Source organism: Heteronotia binoei, chromosome 21 (assembly GCF_032191835.1).
Source record: "Heteronotia binoei isolate CCM8104 ecotype False Entrance Well chromosome 21, APGP_CSIRO_Hbin_v1, whole genome shotgun sequence".
Lineage (NCBI taxonomy): Eukaryota > Metazoa > Chordata > Lepidosauria > Squamata > Gekkonidae > Heteronotia > Heteronotia binoei.
The window spans coordinates 89,216,866-89,236,148 of NC_083243.1; the positions used below are offsets into that span (position 1 = coordinate 89,216,866).

Consider the following 19,283-nt stretch of genomic DNA (forward strand, 5'->3'; position numbering starts at 1 on the left):
GCCGGTACCAATACGCTCTATGGGACCAGGTTTCTACGCTCCTTCCCAGCCTCCCAGAGCAGAACAGGATCGCCTTTCGGAAGCTCCAGAAGGAAGGCATGCTGCTGGCTAAGCAGCAACTGAACTCTTCCAAGCATTCAGGCGATATCTGTGCAAAGACCTTAACCACTGCAATTGCTTTATGTCGCCACTCCTGGCTACGTTCCACGGCTCTCCAACACGATACTCTGGCCTATATAGAGGACTTGCCATTTGATGGCTCAGGTCTGTTCAGTGCAACCACTGATTCGGTGTTGCAAGAAATGGACAAGAGTATAAAAACATCTAGGAACCTGGGGGTCTCCTCTTCACGGTCTCAGTCCAAGCGCCCGTGGCCAAAGCCTTGGAACAGGAAACCGTTCCCTAAGTCACCGGACCAACCTTGGCGCCCGAAGTCTGCGTCGCCATTTTCCAAGCAGCCATACACGCCAAAGCCGAAGCATTCTCCACCGGCTGCCCAGTCGTCCAGACAGAAGGGGTCTAAACAACCCAAGCAGGGTCTTTGACTGCCTTTTGGCCCTGCCCCCATGCCATTCTTCTTCGTTGGACCACACCCGCCTTTTCCCATTTCTGAAGGCATGGTCGGCCATCACCACCGACAAGTGGGTCCTCGGCATAATAAGGAGAGGTTACGTTATAGAATTTTTTCAGAACCCTCCCACCCCCACTTTCGTTTCCACCAACCCCACGGACACGCTGAGAGAAGAAGTCACCTCTCTTCTTCAAAAAGATGCCATCGAGCGTGTTCCTTCAGGTCAAAGCAGGCTTGGTTTTTATTCCCGTTATTTTATAGTCCTGAAACGGGACGAAGGTCTGCGGCCCATTATGGACCTCCGGGCTCTGAACTTATTCATCAGTTACCACAAGTTCCGGATGACATCTCTGCCGAGCATCCTCCCTCTCTTAAACCGCGGGGATTGGATGGCCACGTTAGATTTAAAAGACGCCTACTTCCATGTGTCCATTCACCCCCTTCACAGGAAATTCCTGCGGTTTACGATTGGATCTGACTACTTTCAGTATCGGGCCCTGCCTTTTGGTCTATCTAGGGCCCCCAGGGTCTTTACAAAGACTATGGTGGTGATTGCAGCTTTCCTACGGTTGCAGGGGATAACCCTGTTTCCGTACATAGACGATTGGCTGCTAGTCGCACCCTCTCGGGAGACTCTACTTTGCCACATCGCCACTACTCTCTCTCTGTTACAAGACCTGGGTCTGCAGGTGAACCACAAGAAGTCTTGGCTTCAACCCTCGCAGAGGGTCCAGTTCATTGGGGCCGTCCTGGATTCTCGGGCCTGCAGGGCGTTCCTGCCGTCCGATCGGGCAGACGACATCATTCAGTCGGTGCAGTCTCTCCAGCACAACCTATTGGGCACGGCTCATCAGTTCCAGCAGCTGCTGGGCCTGATGGCCGCCACCACTTTGGTTTTAGTTTTTGCGAGGCTACGCATGCGGCCGCTGCAGCTATGGTTTCTGGCTCACTTCAAGTGCGAACGGGACTCTCCCGAGCGTCGCCTGACTCTCCCACCAGAGGTCCTGGCATCTCTCGACTGGTGGGCACGGAGAACCCACCTGATGGAGGGGGCACCCTTTCACAGAGAACCTCTGTCCCTCACAATCACCACGGACGCCTCTCTGTGGGGCTGGAGGGCACATACGGAGGGTTTCTGTGTAGGAGACCGCTGGCCTCAGTCCCAGGCGCACCACCATATCAACTTCCTGGAGCTGTTAGCAATATTCCATGCTGTCCGGTCCTTCCACAAGTCCCTCAGGGACAGAACAGTGGCAGTCCTGACGGACAATACCACGGCTATGGCGTATGTGAACCGGCAGGGAGGCACAGTTTCCCGCAGACTCTGTGGACTGGCTCTAGCCTTATGGGAAATGTGCATTGCCTTGGGGGTGTCGCTAGTGGCCACTCACCTCCCGGGAGACCTGAACACCCAGGCGGACTTTCTCAGTCAGGGGGGTGCTTCCATACACGAGTGGGAGCTCAATTGGAAATTCCTGCGCCCTGTCTTTCTCCTGTGGGGGACGCCCAAACTCGACGTGTTTGCCACCTGGACGAACAGGAGGTGCGCTCTCTTCTGCTGCCGGGGAGGGGCGGACCCGCTGTCCTTTGGGGACGGGCTCCTTGTACCTTGGACTCGACACAGGGTTTACCTCTTCCCGCCCATTCCCCTGATTACTAGGGTAGTCCAGAAAATCGTCAGGGAATGGCTGGAGGGTATTCTCGTGACGCCCTGGTGGCCCAGGCAACATTGGTTCCCGCTGCTCCTTCACCTGGCCGGCGGGTAGTTCCACCACTTCCCTCAGGCCCCAGACCTTCTGTTGCTGCACGGGGGACAGGTGGTGCATCACGACATCCCACAGCTGAAGTTGACAGCCTGGCGCCTCCAGTAGAACCTCTGTCTGACAGGGCTCAGTTTGTGATACTAAATAGCAGGAAACCTTCCACCCGTAGGGCGTATTCCTACAAGTGGGGGGTGTTCATCCAATTTTCCTCAACTCGGACTAGAGACCCGATGACGGTGGGCCTGCCTATCATTTTTGATTTCCTACTGTCCCTTTTGGACAAGGGGCTCAGTCCGGGTGTATCTCGCAGCCATTTCGGCGTATCATTCGCAGCTGGAGGGGCGTACCGTCTTTGCCCATCCAGATACCAAGCGCTTCCTGAAGGGTGTTGCTAGACTGTATCCAGCAGTGAGGCATCTGGCTCCAGCTTGGGATCTGGTTCTGATTCTTCGAGCTCTTTCGGGGAGACCCTTTGAGCCCATGGCTACATGTTCCCTCCAGTTACTGGCCTGGAAGACGGCCTTCCTCGTAGCCATTACTTCGGCGAGGCGAGTAGGGGAGCTGGCGGCTCTGAGGTGCGATCCCCCTTATCTGTGCTTCTCCGAGGACGGAGTGCTTTTGAGGCCCAACGTTACCTTCCTGCCCAAGGTGGTTTCGGCATTCCATCTCAGCCTGGAAATTTGCTTGCCGGTTTTTTTCCTAACCCGACTAATGACGATGAACATAGGTTGCACGCCCTGGACGTGAAATGGGCACTGGCATTTTACCTGCATCGCATGAAGTCATTTAGGAAGGACTCCAGACTTTTCGTGTCCTATGTCCAGCCTTCTCTTGGGCGACGGATTTCGGCCCAGAGGTTGTTGAAATGGATAACGGAGACTATTAAACTTTGTTACCTGTTGAGCAAGAAACCCTTGCCGGGGCCCATTAGAGCACACGCCACTCGAGCGATGGCGACACTGGCGGCCTTCATGAAGGGCGTCCCGCTGCAGGACATCTGTAGAGCTGCTACCTGGTCCTCTGAGCACACCTTCGTGCGTCATTACGTGTTGGACTTGCGTGGACGCCGTGAATCTGCCGTGGGCCGAGCGGTGTTGCAGTCTGTTTCCTGTTGATGGACCGTTGCTCCCGCCTCCAGGTATGGTCTTGGCTTGCTAGTCTCCCATCAGTGTGATGCACAGAGACCACGAAGAAGATAAACAGGTTTCCTACCTGTAACTGATGATCTTTGAGTGGTCATCTGTGCAGTCACACTCCCCGCCCTCCTTCCCCGCAGTGGCCGGTCCATCTCTGGGCTGACGTGGCAGTCAGAAGGAACTGGCGGGCTGTCCGCGCCCGTCGCAGTGGGCATGCGCGGTGGGGCTCCTGGGCATGCGCACTGGGACGTCGGCGCAGAAATCCGCAGCTTTTGAGTTTACCGATCGAGATCGGTGCAGGCGCCTTACTCCCATCAGTGTGACTGCACAGATGACCACTCGAAGATCATCAGTTACAGGTAGGAAACCTGTTTTTCTTTAGGCCCTCCTCACTTTCTGCCATTAAAGTGGTATCATCTGGATATCTGAGGTTGTTGATGTTTTCCTTGTTTCTGCTTCGTCCAAGCCAGCATTCTGCATGATGTACTCTGCATATAAATTAAATAAGCAGGGTGACAATATACATCCTTGTTGAACCCCCTTTCCTATTTGAAACTAATCAGTTGCTCCATATCCCATTCTAACAGTTGCTTCTTGACCCTTATATAGATTTCTCAGGAGATATGTGAGATGGGCTGGTACTCCCATCTCTTTAAGGACTTGCCACATGTTGTGATCCACACAATCAAAGGCTTTAGTGTAGTCAATGAAGCAGAAAAAGACGTTTTTCTGATACTCCTGTGCTTTCTCCATAATCCAGTGAATGTTGGCAATTTGATCTCTAGTTCCTCTACCTCTCCAAAACCCAGCTTGAACTTCTGGTAGTTCCAGATCTACATACTGCTGAAGCCAAGCTTGTAGGATCTTTAACATGACTTTGCTGGCGTGTGAAATGAGTGCAATGGTGCGATAGTTTGAACATTCCTTGGCATTACCCTTCTTTGGGATTGGAATATAAACTGAGCTTTTCCAATCCTATGGCCACTGTTGCATTTTCCAAATTTGCTCACATAATGTGTGCATCACTTTAACAGCATCATCTTTTAGGACTTTGAATAGTTCAGCTGGGATGCCTGCGCTCGCTTTGTTGTTAGTAATGCTTTCTAAGGCCCATTTGACTTCATACTCCACAATGTCTAACTTGAGGTCAGTGATTTCACTGTCATGGTTGTCAAGGACATTCAGATCCTTCTTGTGTAATTCTTCTGTGTATTCTTGCCACCTCTTCCTAATATCTTCTGCTTCTGTTAGGTCCTTACTGTTTTTGTCCTTTATCATGGCCATCTTTGCATGAAATGTTCCCTTGATTTCTCCAATTTTCTTGAAGAGATTTCTTGTCCTTCCCATTCTATTATTTTCCTCTATTGCTTTTCATTGTTCCTTCAGGAAGGCCTCCTTATCGCTCCTTGATGTTCTCTGGAAATCTGCATTCAGTTGGGTGAATCTTTCCTTTTCATCTTTGCCTTTTGCTTTCCTTCTTTCCTCAGCTGTTTGTAAAGCTAATCAGATAGCCACTTTGCTTTCTTGCTTTTCTTTGTGATGGTGCTGATTGCTGCCTTCTGTACAATGTCACGAACCTCCATCCATAGTTCTTCAGGCACTCTGTCTATCAACTCTAGTCCCTTAAACCTATTCTTCACTTCCACTGTATATTCATAAAGGATGTGATCAAAGTCGTACCTGAATGACCTAATGGTTTCCCCAGTTTTCTTCAGTTTAAGCCTGAATTTTGCAATGAGTAGCTCATGATCTGAGCCGCAGTCAGCTCCAGGTCTTGTTTTTGCTGACTGTAAGGAGCTTCTCCATCTTTGACTGCAGAATATATAATCAATCTGATTTCTGTGTTGCCCATCAGGTGATGTCCATGTGTAGAGTCGTCTTTTAAGGTTGTTGGAAGAGAGTGTTCACTATAACCAGCTTGTTCTCTTGACAAAATGCTATTAGCCTTTGCCTGGCTTCATTTTGTTCTCCAAGGCCAAACTTATCAGTTGTACCAGTAACCTTTTGACTTCCTACTTTGTCATTCCAGTCCCCCATGATGAGGAGGACATATTTTTTTTGGTGTTAGTTCAAGAAGGTGTTGTAGATCTTCATAGAACTGGTCCACTTCAGCCTCTTCTTGCGTCAGTGGTTGGAGCATAGACTTGGATTACTGTGATATTGAATGGTTTGCTTGGATATGGTCAGAGATCATTCTGTCATTTTTGAGATTGTATCCCATTACTGCCTTCCTCACTCTCTTGGTAACTATAAAGGCCACACCATTTCTTCTATGGAACTCTTGCCCACAGTAATAGATGTAGTGATCCTCTGAGTTAAATTCACCCATTCCTATCCATTTTAGTTCACTGATTCCCAAGATGTTGATGTTCATTCTTGCCATCTCTTGTTTAACCACATCCAGCTTATCTTGATTCATAGATCTAACATTCCATATTCTAATGCTCTTTGCAGCATTGGACTGTTCTTTCACCATCAGGCACATCCACAGCTGAGCGTCCTTTCGGCTTTGGCCCAGCCACTTCACTCTTTCTGTGGTTACTTATACCAGCTCGCTGCTCTTCCCCAGTAGCATATTGGGCACCTTCCGACCTGAGGGGCTCATCTTCCAGTGCCATATCTTTTAACCTTTTGTTATATCCATGAGGTTTTCTTGGCAAGGATACTGGAGTGGGTTGCCATTTCCTTCTCCAGTGGATCGCATTTCGTCTGGGATCTCAGCTGTGGCCTGTCCGACCCTGCATTGCATAGCCCACAGCCTCACTGAACCGCCCAAGCCCTTTACTTGAAAACAAATCAGGGCTTAAGGTGATCTACCAGAAAGTCTGGTGGAGGTGGACAGTTTATCTTCCTGTTCACACCAAAATGTTTAAGGTAAAATACCTACTATTCGAAGACAGGGTGGAGGATACCTGTGGCAATCATCCTTAAAAGGCTTGCCTCTCCTTCAAGGCTCTGAACCAATCCTTGTGATTTAGGCCTTGCACAAATCAGTGTGATTGTCAGCCAATCAGAGCTCATGGAACTCCACTGGAGGGGGCATGTGAGCCAGCCTCAATTTAAGTAGGATGAAGAAACTTTTGAGTAGGGATTTTGTGGCTTTGGAAAGGAGCATCAGCATAGCCAGGCTTTTATTTGGCTTTTTTCTTAAGGTTTGGAGGTCAGCTTAGGGAAGAAAGCTTGTTTTAGTGGTACAAATAAGCATCCTGTTAAGGGCTCTTCATCCCTAAATGGTGTGTGTAGGTTCTGTGGAAGGGTGCTCTGTGTGTGTGTGTGTGTGTGTGGAGGGGGGAGAACACAAACCTGCTGAAGTATCCTGTCAGAGAAAAAAGAATAAAATCTCCCCTCAGGGGTTATTTACTTTGAGAGCAAGCTTTACTGAAGTTATGCATGCATCATATTTACCTTATTAAATGCTTTATTTTCTGTTAAGTAAACCTTTGTTGTCCATCCCCATCTGTGTCTTTTCTGTCAAGCCAAAAATCTAAGAAGCAGTTGTCTCTGCTTACTTCACAGATAAGTACCATATTAACCTAGCAGGTCTGAAGATCAGAGAGCATTAGGGAGCACATAGCTTACACATTACCAATCTTTATTTTAAAGCTTGTGTCCCCCACCCCCCACCTTTTATTTGATTGGTGGTGGTTGAAGTATAAAAAATCTATAGCAGAAGCCAGATTTGTGGACTGTATATTCTTCAGTCAAGAAGGCAGTTGCCGCAGCTCTCCACCGCCACCACAGTACACTGCCTGTAAAGTTCCCTTCCAACTTTTATTAACTTTGTTATTTTCATCTTGGAATCCTTTGAGCTTGTCTGAGTGAAGAAATGGATCGGCCTGGAAACTCCTTGAGGTTAACACACATCACACACACACACCTGCAGAGCCTTTTAGTCCAGGGGGTAAATGTGTCCCATCAAGCTTCCTGCTGTTACACACACACACATACTCATACATAGAAGAGAATGGGCTGAGGATAAAAGGGTAGAATGGACTGCACCGCTTCAGAATGCAAATGAGGGATCACAATTTAGAATGCTTTGCTATATTCAAAATTCCTTGCCAACAAGAAATTGTTACAGCTTGCAAAGAAAAAGGATAAAACTTTTGTACCTGCCCAGGGCCAGTGTGTGGGAATAGGCCAAGTAGGCGGCCACCTCAGGCACCACTTGGCTTAGGGGAGCCATGAGGCACCCCCTTTCCCTGTGCCCGCTGCAAAGTCTGGCTGTCAGCGCACCTGCCCCAACTCTTCTGAGGCCTTCTGAGGCTCGGGATGCCTTGGCAAAGTCCAGGGTGGGGATGGCAGCATGAGCACGCTCAGAGCCGGCTCTCAGTGCGCGCTCCCCAGACTCTTCTGAGGCCTTCTGTCCAGGGGATGTGGCAGTGATGGCATAGTGACATCATTGGGGGGGGGGTGCGCAAAATAGAGATGGGGGGTGGACGATCAGGATTCGACCTAAAGGCGCAAGCACCCCTAGCTCCAGGCCTGGTACCTGCTGGGCTAGTTTTCTGTTTGCAAGAAGGTTTTTTTGTGTGAAAGAGCATTCAGAACTAGAATGTACCACCTGTTATTTGAACTGGTGCAGTCCATTCTACCGCTACATCTTCTAGCATGTGTAAAGCAGGCCTTCAAGTGAAGAGGGTGGTGTGTATGGTGGTTAATCAAATCCTGACTCTGCCATGGAAACTTGCTGTCACACCTAACCTATCTCACAAAGTTGTTTTGCTAATAAAAATGGTGGAGAAGAGAATAATGTACTTTGCTTTGGGCCTCCATAGAAGAGAAAGGTGGAGTCTCAGTGAAGGGGGTAAAAAGGTCAATAATTCGCTTCATGCAAATTTTCACAAAATGAAAATAATCTCCCATAAGAATCCCTTTTCACACTAAAATTATATATGTACATACACAAACTCTACTGAGCTCCTTCAACACACACACACAATAAGCATATAAGGGTACAATTTTTAAGTACAAATAAAAGAGAAGAATATGTAAATTAATTTTTTAAACTGCTGTTGAAATCTTTCCAAACATACAAGCATTTGGTAGTATAAATTCTGAAAGCCAGAGAGATAAAGCAGGGAAACTATTCCTTAAGACGATTCTGTCATGAAACTCTACAACTTGCGTGTTGTGGATAATTAATACAGATGACTATCCAACCGCTGTGGTAATGTAGAAAAGCCTTGTCACTTTGTGAAAGCTCCAGTGTTTACCACAGATAAGAATGCAGCAGAGTGAAAATCCCAGTTGTAGTAAGAAATGACCAAGCAAACATCTGGTTGACAACTTTACCGTGGTAACTTAGCTCGGCTCTATTAGCCCTGTGATTCTATCCACCAAAGAACTGGATCGTACATCTATTTGCTCTTTAATTTGCATTGCATACCTGGCACCAATTCTTGAGTAAATGTGAAGGTGCATTTTGAATTGCTGTTGCGTAGTTACATTTGCCCAGAATTCTCTCTCTCTCTCCCTCCCCCTCCCTCCCCTCCTCTCTCTCTCTCTCTCTCACACACACACACACACACACGCACAGAGAGAGAGAGAGAGAGAGAGAAACAGGCTTATGCGCAGCTTAGCTTTCAAGGTTCTAAAAGGTCTCCCAAACACAATTAGCAAACTATGCAGCTTTGTTATTCTTTTGATAATGCATTCTCCTTAAATATCTGCTGATGATATTTTCAGCTGTTACGCTGTTGGATTGTTTTCTGTCTTGCAGAAATTGTTGATGGAAATGTGAAAATGACCCTTGGAATGATTTGGACCATCATCCTCCGTTTTGCCATTCAGGACATCTCTGTGGAAGGTAAATCCCAATGTGCCCTCTTCCCTTGCACAAATACTGGTAGGGGGGGATGTCACATGTGAACACATGAAGCGGCCTTGTACCAAGTCAGACCGTTGGTTTATCCAAATCAGTATTGTCTTCTATGACTGCTAGCAGCTCTGTGGGGTTTCAGGCAGAGGTCATTCATACCTCACGCTACCCTTTAACTGGAAATGCCAGAGACTGAACCCTCTGTGTTCCAAGCAGATGCTGAGCCACTGAGCAATGGCCCAATCCCCATGATGGATTTTTTAAAATGGAAATCATGTGAAATCTACCTGGTGATTTTCACTATGCTGTCTAAAAGGGTTTTTGCTCCATGCACACAGGCTAAGAAGAGGTGCTTCCATATGGTGATGGTAGCACGGTCAGTCCTTTTTCCCCATAGGGCTGCTAGCTTCAGGGAGCTGAAGCTGCAAAATGGATCATTTTGAGACTCTGCAAACTGCATACATAACTTTCTCTGTTCCTGTGGGCAGTCTAGTGAAGAAGGGATATGTGCAAAGCCATCATTCAAAGCAGTTCTTATGGCAGCTGAAGAAACTACATTGCCAGTGATTGAGCATACAATACGCTTGTTTCTTCCTGTATTGATAAAAATACTATTCATGTGTTGTACTTACTGTGCAGGGGTGAGGGGGAGATTTCATAGAATCATAGAGTTGGAAGGAACCTCTAGGGTCATCTAGTCCAATCCCCTGCACAATACAGGAAACTCACAAACACCTCCCCCTAAATTCACAGGAACTTCATTGCTGTCAGATGGCCATCTAGCGTCTGTTTAAAAACCTCCAAGGAAGGAGAGCCCACCATCTCCCAAGGGAGCCTGTTCCACTGTGGAGTCGCTCTAATGGACAGGAAGTTCTTCCTAATGTTGAGCTGGAAACTCTTTTGATTTAATTTCAACCCATTGGTTCTGGTCCTACCTTCTGGGGCCACAGAAAACAATTCCACGCCATCTTCTATATGACAGCCCTTCAAGTACTTGAAGATGGTGATCATATCACCTCTCAGCTGCCTCTCTCCAGACTAAATATCCCCAGCTCCTTCAACCTTTCCTCATAGGACTTGGTCTCCAGACCCCTCACCATCTTCGTCGCCCTCCTCTGGACCCGTTCCAGCTTGTCTATATCCTTCTTAAAATGTGGTGCCCAAAATTGAACACAATACTCCAGGTGAGGTCTTACCAGAGCAGAATAAAGCGATACCATCACATCACGTGATCTGGACACCATACTTCTGTTGATACAGCCCAAAATTGCATTTGCTTTTTTAGCCACCGCATCACACTGTTGACTCATGTTCAGCGTGTGATCCACTAAGACCCCTAGATCCTTTTCACACATACTACTGCTAAGACAAGTCTCCCCCCATCCTATAAGCATGCATTGGATTTTTCCTACCTAAATGCAGAACTTTACATTTATCCTTGTTAAAATTCATTTTCCAGCCTGTCAAGGTCATCCTGTATCCTGTTTCTGTCTTCTGTGTTTGCAACCCCTTCCAATTTAGTATTATCAGCAAATTTAATAAGCATTCCCTATATTCCTTCATCCAAATCATTTATAAAGATGTTGAACAAAGATGTTTGTCTGATTCCTTTGAAAATAGGTCCTCAGGATTGGGTATGACGTTAGATCAAAGTTAGAGCATAATTTATGCTTTGATCATAATTAGAGTTATATTTTTCCCTTTCCCATTATTATATGATTGTGTACAACTTACTCGTGCCACTTTTTCATGGCTGTGCTCCTCAATTGTCCCTGCGCTCTAGTGTTCATGTGAAGCTATTATAAGTTTTATGTTTCGTTAATTCATGCTGGTAACAGTTTACCTGTGATTAGAATTCTGACCAGTTGACTATCCGTTTTCCCTTCTAAACTTAATGTTAACACCTCAAGAAGACTAAGCATACTTTATAGCAAGATTAGGCAGAAATACAATAATTGTGACCAAATATGGACCTGTGTGGGTCTCTGTGGTTCAGATCTGACAATCTGTCTACAATGCTACGATAATTCCTTATGTTTAGATGAGGGACAGGATGGCTTCGCCTCACACCGCCATAATACAGACACGGGAATGGTAAGTCATAGGGAATATGTGTGGTTCAGTGCTAGAGCGTCTTCTGTACATGCAGACGATTTCATGTCCAATTCCCATCATCTCCATTTGAAAGAACTAGGTAATAGTTAATGTGAAAGACCTCAGTCTGAGACCTTAGGGAACTCTTGCCTGTCACAGAAAATAATACTGACCTTGATAGACCAGTTGTGTGTCTCTGTATAGGATAGCTTCATTTGTTCCTGTTCAACGGAAGGCTGCTTTCTACCTTCCTAATTGAGAACATGTAGCTTTAAAACAGAACAGCAGTGCTTCAGAGATGCAGTGCTGATGAGAGCTGCCCATCTTCCCTCTCTCTGTGTTACTTCTGGGATCAATGCAGGGAAAAGAAGAAAGAGTAAACTGTGGGAAGACAGGAAGGAAGATGGGGGGTGGGAAGAAGGAACAGGTGAGTGAAGCAGAGATTAGGTGACTGCTCTCTAAATCAGGGATCTCAAAAGTATGGCCTGTGGGCTGTATGGCCCACACAGGGCTGAAATCTGCCCCCTCCCCAGCAATCTCCTTCTCCTGCTTCCTTTCAAGGGCTGCTGCACCTTGAAAAGAAGCAGTACTTTGCTTTTTCCCCAGCTCCCTCAGTGGCTCTTCCTGCTTTCTGTTTCCTGCCTCTCTGCTACTCTTAGGTCAGCAACTGAATGTTGTGGTTTCGAGTGTCAGACTTATGTCCATTTATTCTTTGCGTCCTCCTGGATGGAATTGAGACCTAAGTTTCCTATCTCATTACCAGTACCAGTATCTCTACGTCTACTACCCTTCTGCATATCACATCTAATCCAATCAAGCCTGCTATTGTCATTTACCTGCTATTGCCATTTGTTATCTGAAATCACCTTTATAAAGATTATATCTCTGGTACTTCACATTACATTTTATGGCATGCATGGCCCAACCCAACAAAGTGACATTTATGTCAGTTCCAGCCGTCATAATAAATGAGTTCAACCATTCTAATGTAAACTGTTTTACAAAGCTGCCATAAGTTTTGCTGTATTAATTCTCATCCTCTTATTGGCCAGGTTTTTGGCTCTCATTAGAGGTCTGAGTAATAAACCCTGGCCCCTACATGTAAGCCTTCTCCAAATGGAAGGAGGGGTCCAAATCCTCCTCAATTTTTTCAAGTATATTAAAGATCAGAATGAATCAGCAGCATTGAAAGTAGTGAAAGGCATAGGTTGGCTAATTCATGTATCTTTTGTTCCCTAGAGACATCTGCTAAGGAAGGGCTTTTGTTGTGGTGTCAAAGGAAGACAGCCCCATACAAAAATGTGAACATCCAAAACTTCCATATTAGGTAATGTAAAGGTGAAGGGTAGTAGCCTGTAGCTTGCGACCTTCTACACTCTAGAGAATTTGGGTACTGATGAAAAGCTTAGCCCAACTCTAACTGCAATGTTAAGCATAATTAAAGTGGGCTTAGCATCAGGATCAAATAAAAAGAGGGTGGATGGAGCTATTGTATTCTTAACTACCCTACCAGTTCAGGATTAAAAGACTGAGGCTGTGTAAGGCCTTCTTCCCACACTGTACTAGGTACACAATCATGCTTTTGTTCTCTTGGATGGTGCACATAAAAAAAGCTTATGCTCTATTTTTATACTGGCAGTTTGTTGGTACAAACTTGCATGATCTAAAAATGTTGCTCTGTTGTGGAGGTATATGGTGATATGTGATTCTGTTCCTGTGCATCATTGTTGGGATGAGTCTTTTGATGTTCCCAAAAATGATAGACAAGAACATAATCACTTGTCATCCTTTCTGCCTGAAGAGAGAGAGAGAGAGAGAGAGAGAGAATGATGCTATACATTGTACTTTCTTCCTCATGATTTCTCTTTACATGCACACAGTGAAGCACATCTCTTCCTAAGGGTTGAGCACATGCAGTTTGAACTTATTGGTACATGTGTATTTTGTACATATAAATCTTAAAAGCTTGAGTTTTGAATCTAGGATTGAATAGATCATTTGCAATAAACATCTTCTGGAGCTACATGGCAGAGCATAAGGTGGAAGTGATGGACCATGTTCTGATAACATATTCCTGCTTGCTTTCCCTTCCCCTCTCTTTGTAGTCAACACACAGTAGCCCTCCTGAAAATCCAAAAGGTGGTGCAAGGATAACATTTTGAGACTTATAAAGGGGAGGGGAATCTGTGGGTGTTATTTTCTTCTGTGTTTAAGTAGCTACCTGCTTTGCTTAAGGACAAGAGATGTATGTTAATAATAAACAAACTGGTTAGTTACATTATTTTATTTATTTATGTGAATGTATATTCTGCCCTCCCCACAAACAGGCTCAGGGCAGATCACAGAAACAAAGTCTAAAACATTTTGGAAGTTCCATATGCTTTAAATATAAAGTATAAAACAGTTTAAAAGAACATAGGTTGAAACAGAACACACTATTTAACCATGTGCAGAGATTTCCAGCTGGTGCCATTGGTTTCTAGGTCTTCTTAATCTTGGCAATGTGAAGATTATAAGCTTCATCAGGGGGAGGCCAAGATTTTATTGGACACCTGCTGCCTCAACCACAGGCCTGGCAGAACAGCTTCATTTTGCAGTTCCTGCAGAATGGCAATAAGTTCCACAGGGCCCTGATCTCAGGCGGGAGCATGTTCCACCAGGCAGGGGACAAGGCAGAAAAAGCCCTGACCCTGGTTGTGGCTAAGCAGATGTCCCTTGAGCTGGAGACAACCAGCAGGTTTTGCTCCACAGAGCACAAGGCTTTCAAGTATGTCGGTCCCAGGCTATGCAAGGCTTTATAGGTTAATAATAACAATAACAATTTTTAATTTTTATCCCACCCTCCCCGTTGAAGCAGGCTCAGGGCGGCTTACATGGCATAAAATGCAGACATTACAATAATACAATAATAAAATACACTAATTACATAACAATTATATTTCTCAATTAAAATATAGTATTACATTAAAACCATCAATTAAAACTATCAAATTTAAAACCAACAAATTAATTCGGTGCTACAATCTTGATATTACTCATCACGACACAGTTTTACATGACAACAGTAAAATAAGAAAAAGCCAGCTGGAAGAGGGTGGTCTTGCAGGCCCGGCGGAACTGGTTAAGCCTCCACAAGGCTTGTACCTCTTCTGGTAATTGGTTCCACCAGTGGGGAGCTGTAATCGAGACGGCCCTTTCTCTCGTAACTTTCAGTTTGGCCTCCTTCGGCCCAGGGATTGTCAGTAGATTTTGCAAGCCAGATCTCAGTACCCTCTGGGGAACAAATGGGGAGAGACGGTCCCTAAGGTAGGCAGGTCCTCGGCCATATAGGGCTTTAAAGGTAATAACCAGCACCTTGTAACGAATCCGGTACACAATTGGCAGCCAGTGCAGTTCCCGTAGCCTGGGCTATATGTGTTCCCACTTAGGGAGTCCCAATAACAGTCCGGCTGCCACGTTCTGCACTAGCTGCAGTTTCCGGGTTCAGCACAGGGTCAGCCCCATGTAGAGGGCATTACAGTAGTCTTAACATCGAGGTGATCGTTTCATGGATCACTGTTGCCAGGTCATCACGCTCCAGGAAGGGAGCCAACTGCCTCACCCGCCTAAGATAAAAAGGCGGATTTAGCAGTGACTGCTATCTGCACACCGTTTCCAATGGCGCACCATCAAAAACTGGTAGGGGGATTTCCCTTCCCAGCCCGCCACGGCTCAGGCAAAGGACCTCTGTTTTTGCTGGATTCAACTTCAATCTACTCAGCCTGAGCCAACCTGCCACTGCTTGCAGCACCAGGTCCAGATTTTCTGGGACATTGCCAGGCCGGCCGTCCATCAGTAGATAGAGCTGGGTGTCATTAGCATACTGGGGCAACCCAGCCCATACCTCCAGGCAATCTGGGCAAGGGGGCGCATGTAGATGTTGAACAACATCGGAGAGAGGACCGCCCCCTGAGGCACACCACAATTAAGTGGGTGCCTCTGGGACAGTTCTCCCCCAATCATCACCCTTTGTCCCTGATCATCAAGGAAAGAGGAAAGCCATTGAAAAGCCAGCTCCTGAATCCCTGCGTTGGCGAGGCGGCGGGTCAGTAACTGATAGTTGACCGTATCAAACGCAGCCGATAGATCTAACAACAACAGCACTGCCGAACCACCTCGATCCGGATGCTGCTGGAGATCATCCACCAGGGCGACCAGCACTATCTCCGTCCCATGGCTCGGGCGGAAGCCGGACTGGTGGGGATCTAGGATGGAAATGTCATCCAGAAAACTCTGCAATTGTAACGCCACTGCCTTCTCAATAATTTTGCCCAAAAAGCAAATTTGAGACCGGCCGGTAATGTGCCAATTCGTTTGGATCTGATGTAACCTTTTTCAGGAGGGAGCGGACCACAGCCTCTTTAAGAGGCGTTGGAAAAAGACTCTCCGAGAGGGATCTATTTACGATGTCCCGTATAGCACACCTAAGCTCCCTCTGGCAAGCTTTAATTAGCTAGGAGGGGCATGGGTCCAGATCACAAGTTGTTGGGCGTACAGTAGAGAGGATTCTGTCAACTTCCTCCAAGCTGAGTGTGTTGAAGTGATCCAGGACTGAACCAGAAGGCAGGCACGGGGCCTCGAGTTCCCATACTGTATCCAATGTGGCGGGAAGGTCGTGGCAGAGCGATGTGACCTTGTCTGCAAAAAATTTCGCAAAAGCCTCTCAGCCTATCTCTAATTCCTTAGCATTTGGCCTGCCTTGCGGCAGTGTTATAAGATTCCGAATTGTCCTAAACAATTGCGCGGGCACGAATTTGCTGACGCAATCTTGGCCGCAAAGTAAGTCTTCTTTGTGGCTTTGACTGCCATTTCATAGAACCTCATAAACTCTCTATAAGATGTTCTAGTCGCTTCGTCACGAGTACGCCACCATTGCCTCTCTAACCGTCTGAGTCCTCGTTTCAACTGTTGCAGCTCCGGGGTATACCACAGGGCCAGCTTAACGCGGGGGTGCGGAGGGCGTTGAGGCACGATCTCATCAATCACTCTGGAGAGCCAGCCATGCCAGGAGTCAACCAGATCATCGAGAGAATCGCCAGGGGGGCAGGGATCCCGTAGAGCCATTTGGAACCGCTCAGGGTCCATCAGACTTCGCGGGCAAGCCAAAATAAGTTCACCGCCCAAATGGGTTTGGATGGAGCATCCACATGAGCCTTAAGGGCAAAGTGGTCCGACCATGGCACTGCCTCCGCAGTTATATCGTCCACCATAACCCTGGCCACAAAGATCAAATCTAACATGTGCCCTGCCTGGTGAGTGGGCGATGTAAAAAATTGGGAGAGTCCCAGTGTCACCATGGGTGACACTAAGTCCATCGCCTGACTAGAGGCTGTGTCATCAGCATGGACATTGAAGTCACCCAGGATCACAAGTCGTGGGTACTCCAATGTCCAGCCTGTTACAGCCTTGATCAGGGATGATAAGGTGCTGCCTGGTGCGTTAGGCGGACGGTACGCCAGCCAAATCACCAACCCCTCCCCAATGTCCCACGCCGGACCGGCACATTCAATACCATTGATCTTCGGGGCCAGGAGAGCCGTAAAGGAGTAAGCCTCTCATATGACTAGAGCCACCCCTCTCCCCCGCCTGCTAGTCTGTGATTGGTGAAAGACTGAGTAACCTGGGGGCACTGTTTTGGAGAGGGCCACTGTGTCTCCCTCTCGCACCCAGGTCTCAGTCATGCAAGCCAGGTCCATGTCCTGCTCGAGCAGAAACTCTTGGAGGACGGAGGTCTTATTATTTATGGACCTGGCATTGCATAACACCAATGATGGAGGCAAGAAATTCAACCTGGCCCCACTACCTGTCACTGTCGGGATGGGACAGAGACCGGAAGGTGGTCGAGCACTGGTCTCGGTCTCCTTCCCTTATATCGTTGTCTGTTCCCACCGTCATACCTTCCCCTCCCCAGGAGTACTGGAATCCCTAGGCCTGTCATCTCCCACTGGTCTCTGCTTCAGCTGGAGCCAATGCGGAAAGCACAACTCACACCCTACAATTTATTAACTCCCCAATCCTCTCCGCCTTTGCCAGTCAATTCCCTTAATTTACCAACCTGCCAATTCTAAAAGCTAACCAACCAAATTTAAACCCAACCCACGATCTCCTTTATAAATTAATTAGCTAAAATACTTATTTAATTCTGATGGTATTATTAATTATAAACCCCCACCAACAGTAAAACACCCTTAATTAATTTGCCAAAAATATATATTCTGTCTAAAGCCAATCAATCCAACAATAAATTTCTCTGTAAATTAGTTAACTAAAATAATTCATCAATTAGCAGTTTAAAAATTCAATCATTAAAACGAACAGCTTGGAGATAATTGGAGGTAGTTGTTGCAACAAAATAAAGTGCTGTTGTGCTTCTATAGAGCAGATGTTGTGCAAAATATCCTCAAGTTGCGGTTGTGCAAAAGCAGGGTCCCCAATTTCTCAAAGTGTAATCGTGCAATAAGGTGCAGAGCTAGGTGCAGGGGTCGTACAGCAAGGTACAGAGCAAGGTCTCCAATTTTCGTCCTTTCGAGCGGATACTTTAGCTCGTTGATCCCCCTGCGCAGCCTGGCAGACCTGGGAGGGGTATAGACCCCCCCCTCACAGTTCCCCGCCACGCAACACAGACTCCAAAGCTCTGCTCGTGGGGCTGTGTATTGCTCAGGATGGCTGCCATAGCACTCCTCTCCGCTCGTGGGCTCGTCAACACCCAGGCTGGCTGTTTCAAAGCCCTCCTCGCCCAAGTCAGAGGCACAGCAGCTGCAGCTGATCACCACTGCCAGATAATACCAGAATGCTGAAGCAGATCTGGTACTCAGTTGTTAGCCAGTGCAATTGGTGTAGCACCAGCTGAATGGTCACCTGCACAGGCAACGGTCAGCAGCCACCACCTTTTGCACTAGCTGGAGTTTCTGTATCAGCTGAAGGGCAAGCGATCTCTCTTCACTACCTAAACTGTAGTGACTGGGTGAACCATAGAGTAAAACTACTAGGTGCAGTCAATCACAATTGAGGGGGAATTATATATTATTTTCATTCTTCACTCTTCTCTTATAACAAAGTTATTTGAATTCTTTTTGTTTTGTGGTTGGTAATACGAAAAGAACCTGAACTGAAACAAGAAAATCTCACTCATCATATATCTGATTCTGAACTGGGTCACAGAATGTAGAGGCACCAAATAGATTATAGGGTAGGGACAGATGGGTGGGATATCTCTACAAACTTGAAGGAAGTCCCAAATCTGAAATCTAAAAAAGAATACATTGGGAGATAAGAGCTACCCAAAATAATAGAAACATCACCTATAGTTTTAAGATAAGAATGCCCACTGAGCTTTCAGTGGCCTTTTTAGAGGCTGTTAGGCCATCACAGCAATACTCTTAGGGACCCTGTTTGAGTAGAAAGGGGACCTAGAAATATTTTAAAGCGTCTTTGTTATATCCAGTCCTGAGCAAAGGCCTGATAGGATGGATTTAAAAATCCACATGAGATTACATAAAGGGGATGTCTTTCTACATGCCTGAGTACACCTCAGATTTGCAGGAAAATATGTAATGTAAAAATAATATATTGCATGGTTAAAAGCTCCTGATATCATACAAGCAGTGTTTGCTTCTTTAAGAAAAGTATGCAACTGAGATCTTAAGTTTGTTGTATAGGCAAAAGATATATACAATCTGAAGAGAAACCAGAATATGATTTCTGACTTCTCTTCAGATTGTATAAATCTTTTGCCTTTTCATAAGTTTATGTTGTAAGATCTTAGTGGCTATTTGGGGGTTGGTAGACAGCTCCCAGAGCCCTGTAGCACAGAGTGGTAAAGCTGCAGTACTGCAGTCCAAACTTTCTGCTCACGACCT

The 19,283-nt window shown here is 46.4% G+C and overlaps 1 protein-coding gene across 5 annotated transcripts in view; it reads left to right on the plus strand.

Annotated features, from left to right (window-relative positions):
* ACTN1 (actinin alpha 1) overlaps positions 1–19,283 on the plus strand; it is a 160,992-nt gene that overhangs the window by 84,758 nt on the left and 56,951 nt on the right. For all 5 annotated transcript variants that reach the window (XM_060263346.1, XM_060263348.1, XM_060263345.1 and 2 more), the window contains exons 4-5: positions 9,193–9,279; positions 12,625–12,712. In XM_060263346.1, the coding sequence (XP_060119329.1) occupies positions 9,193–9,279; positions 12,625–12,712 (175 nt within the window). The remainder of the gene's footprint in view (positions 1–9,192; positions 9,280–12,624; positions 12,713–19,283) is intronic.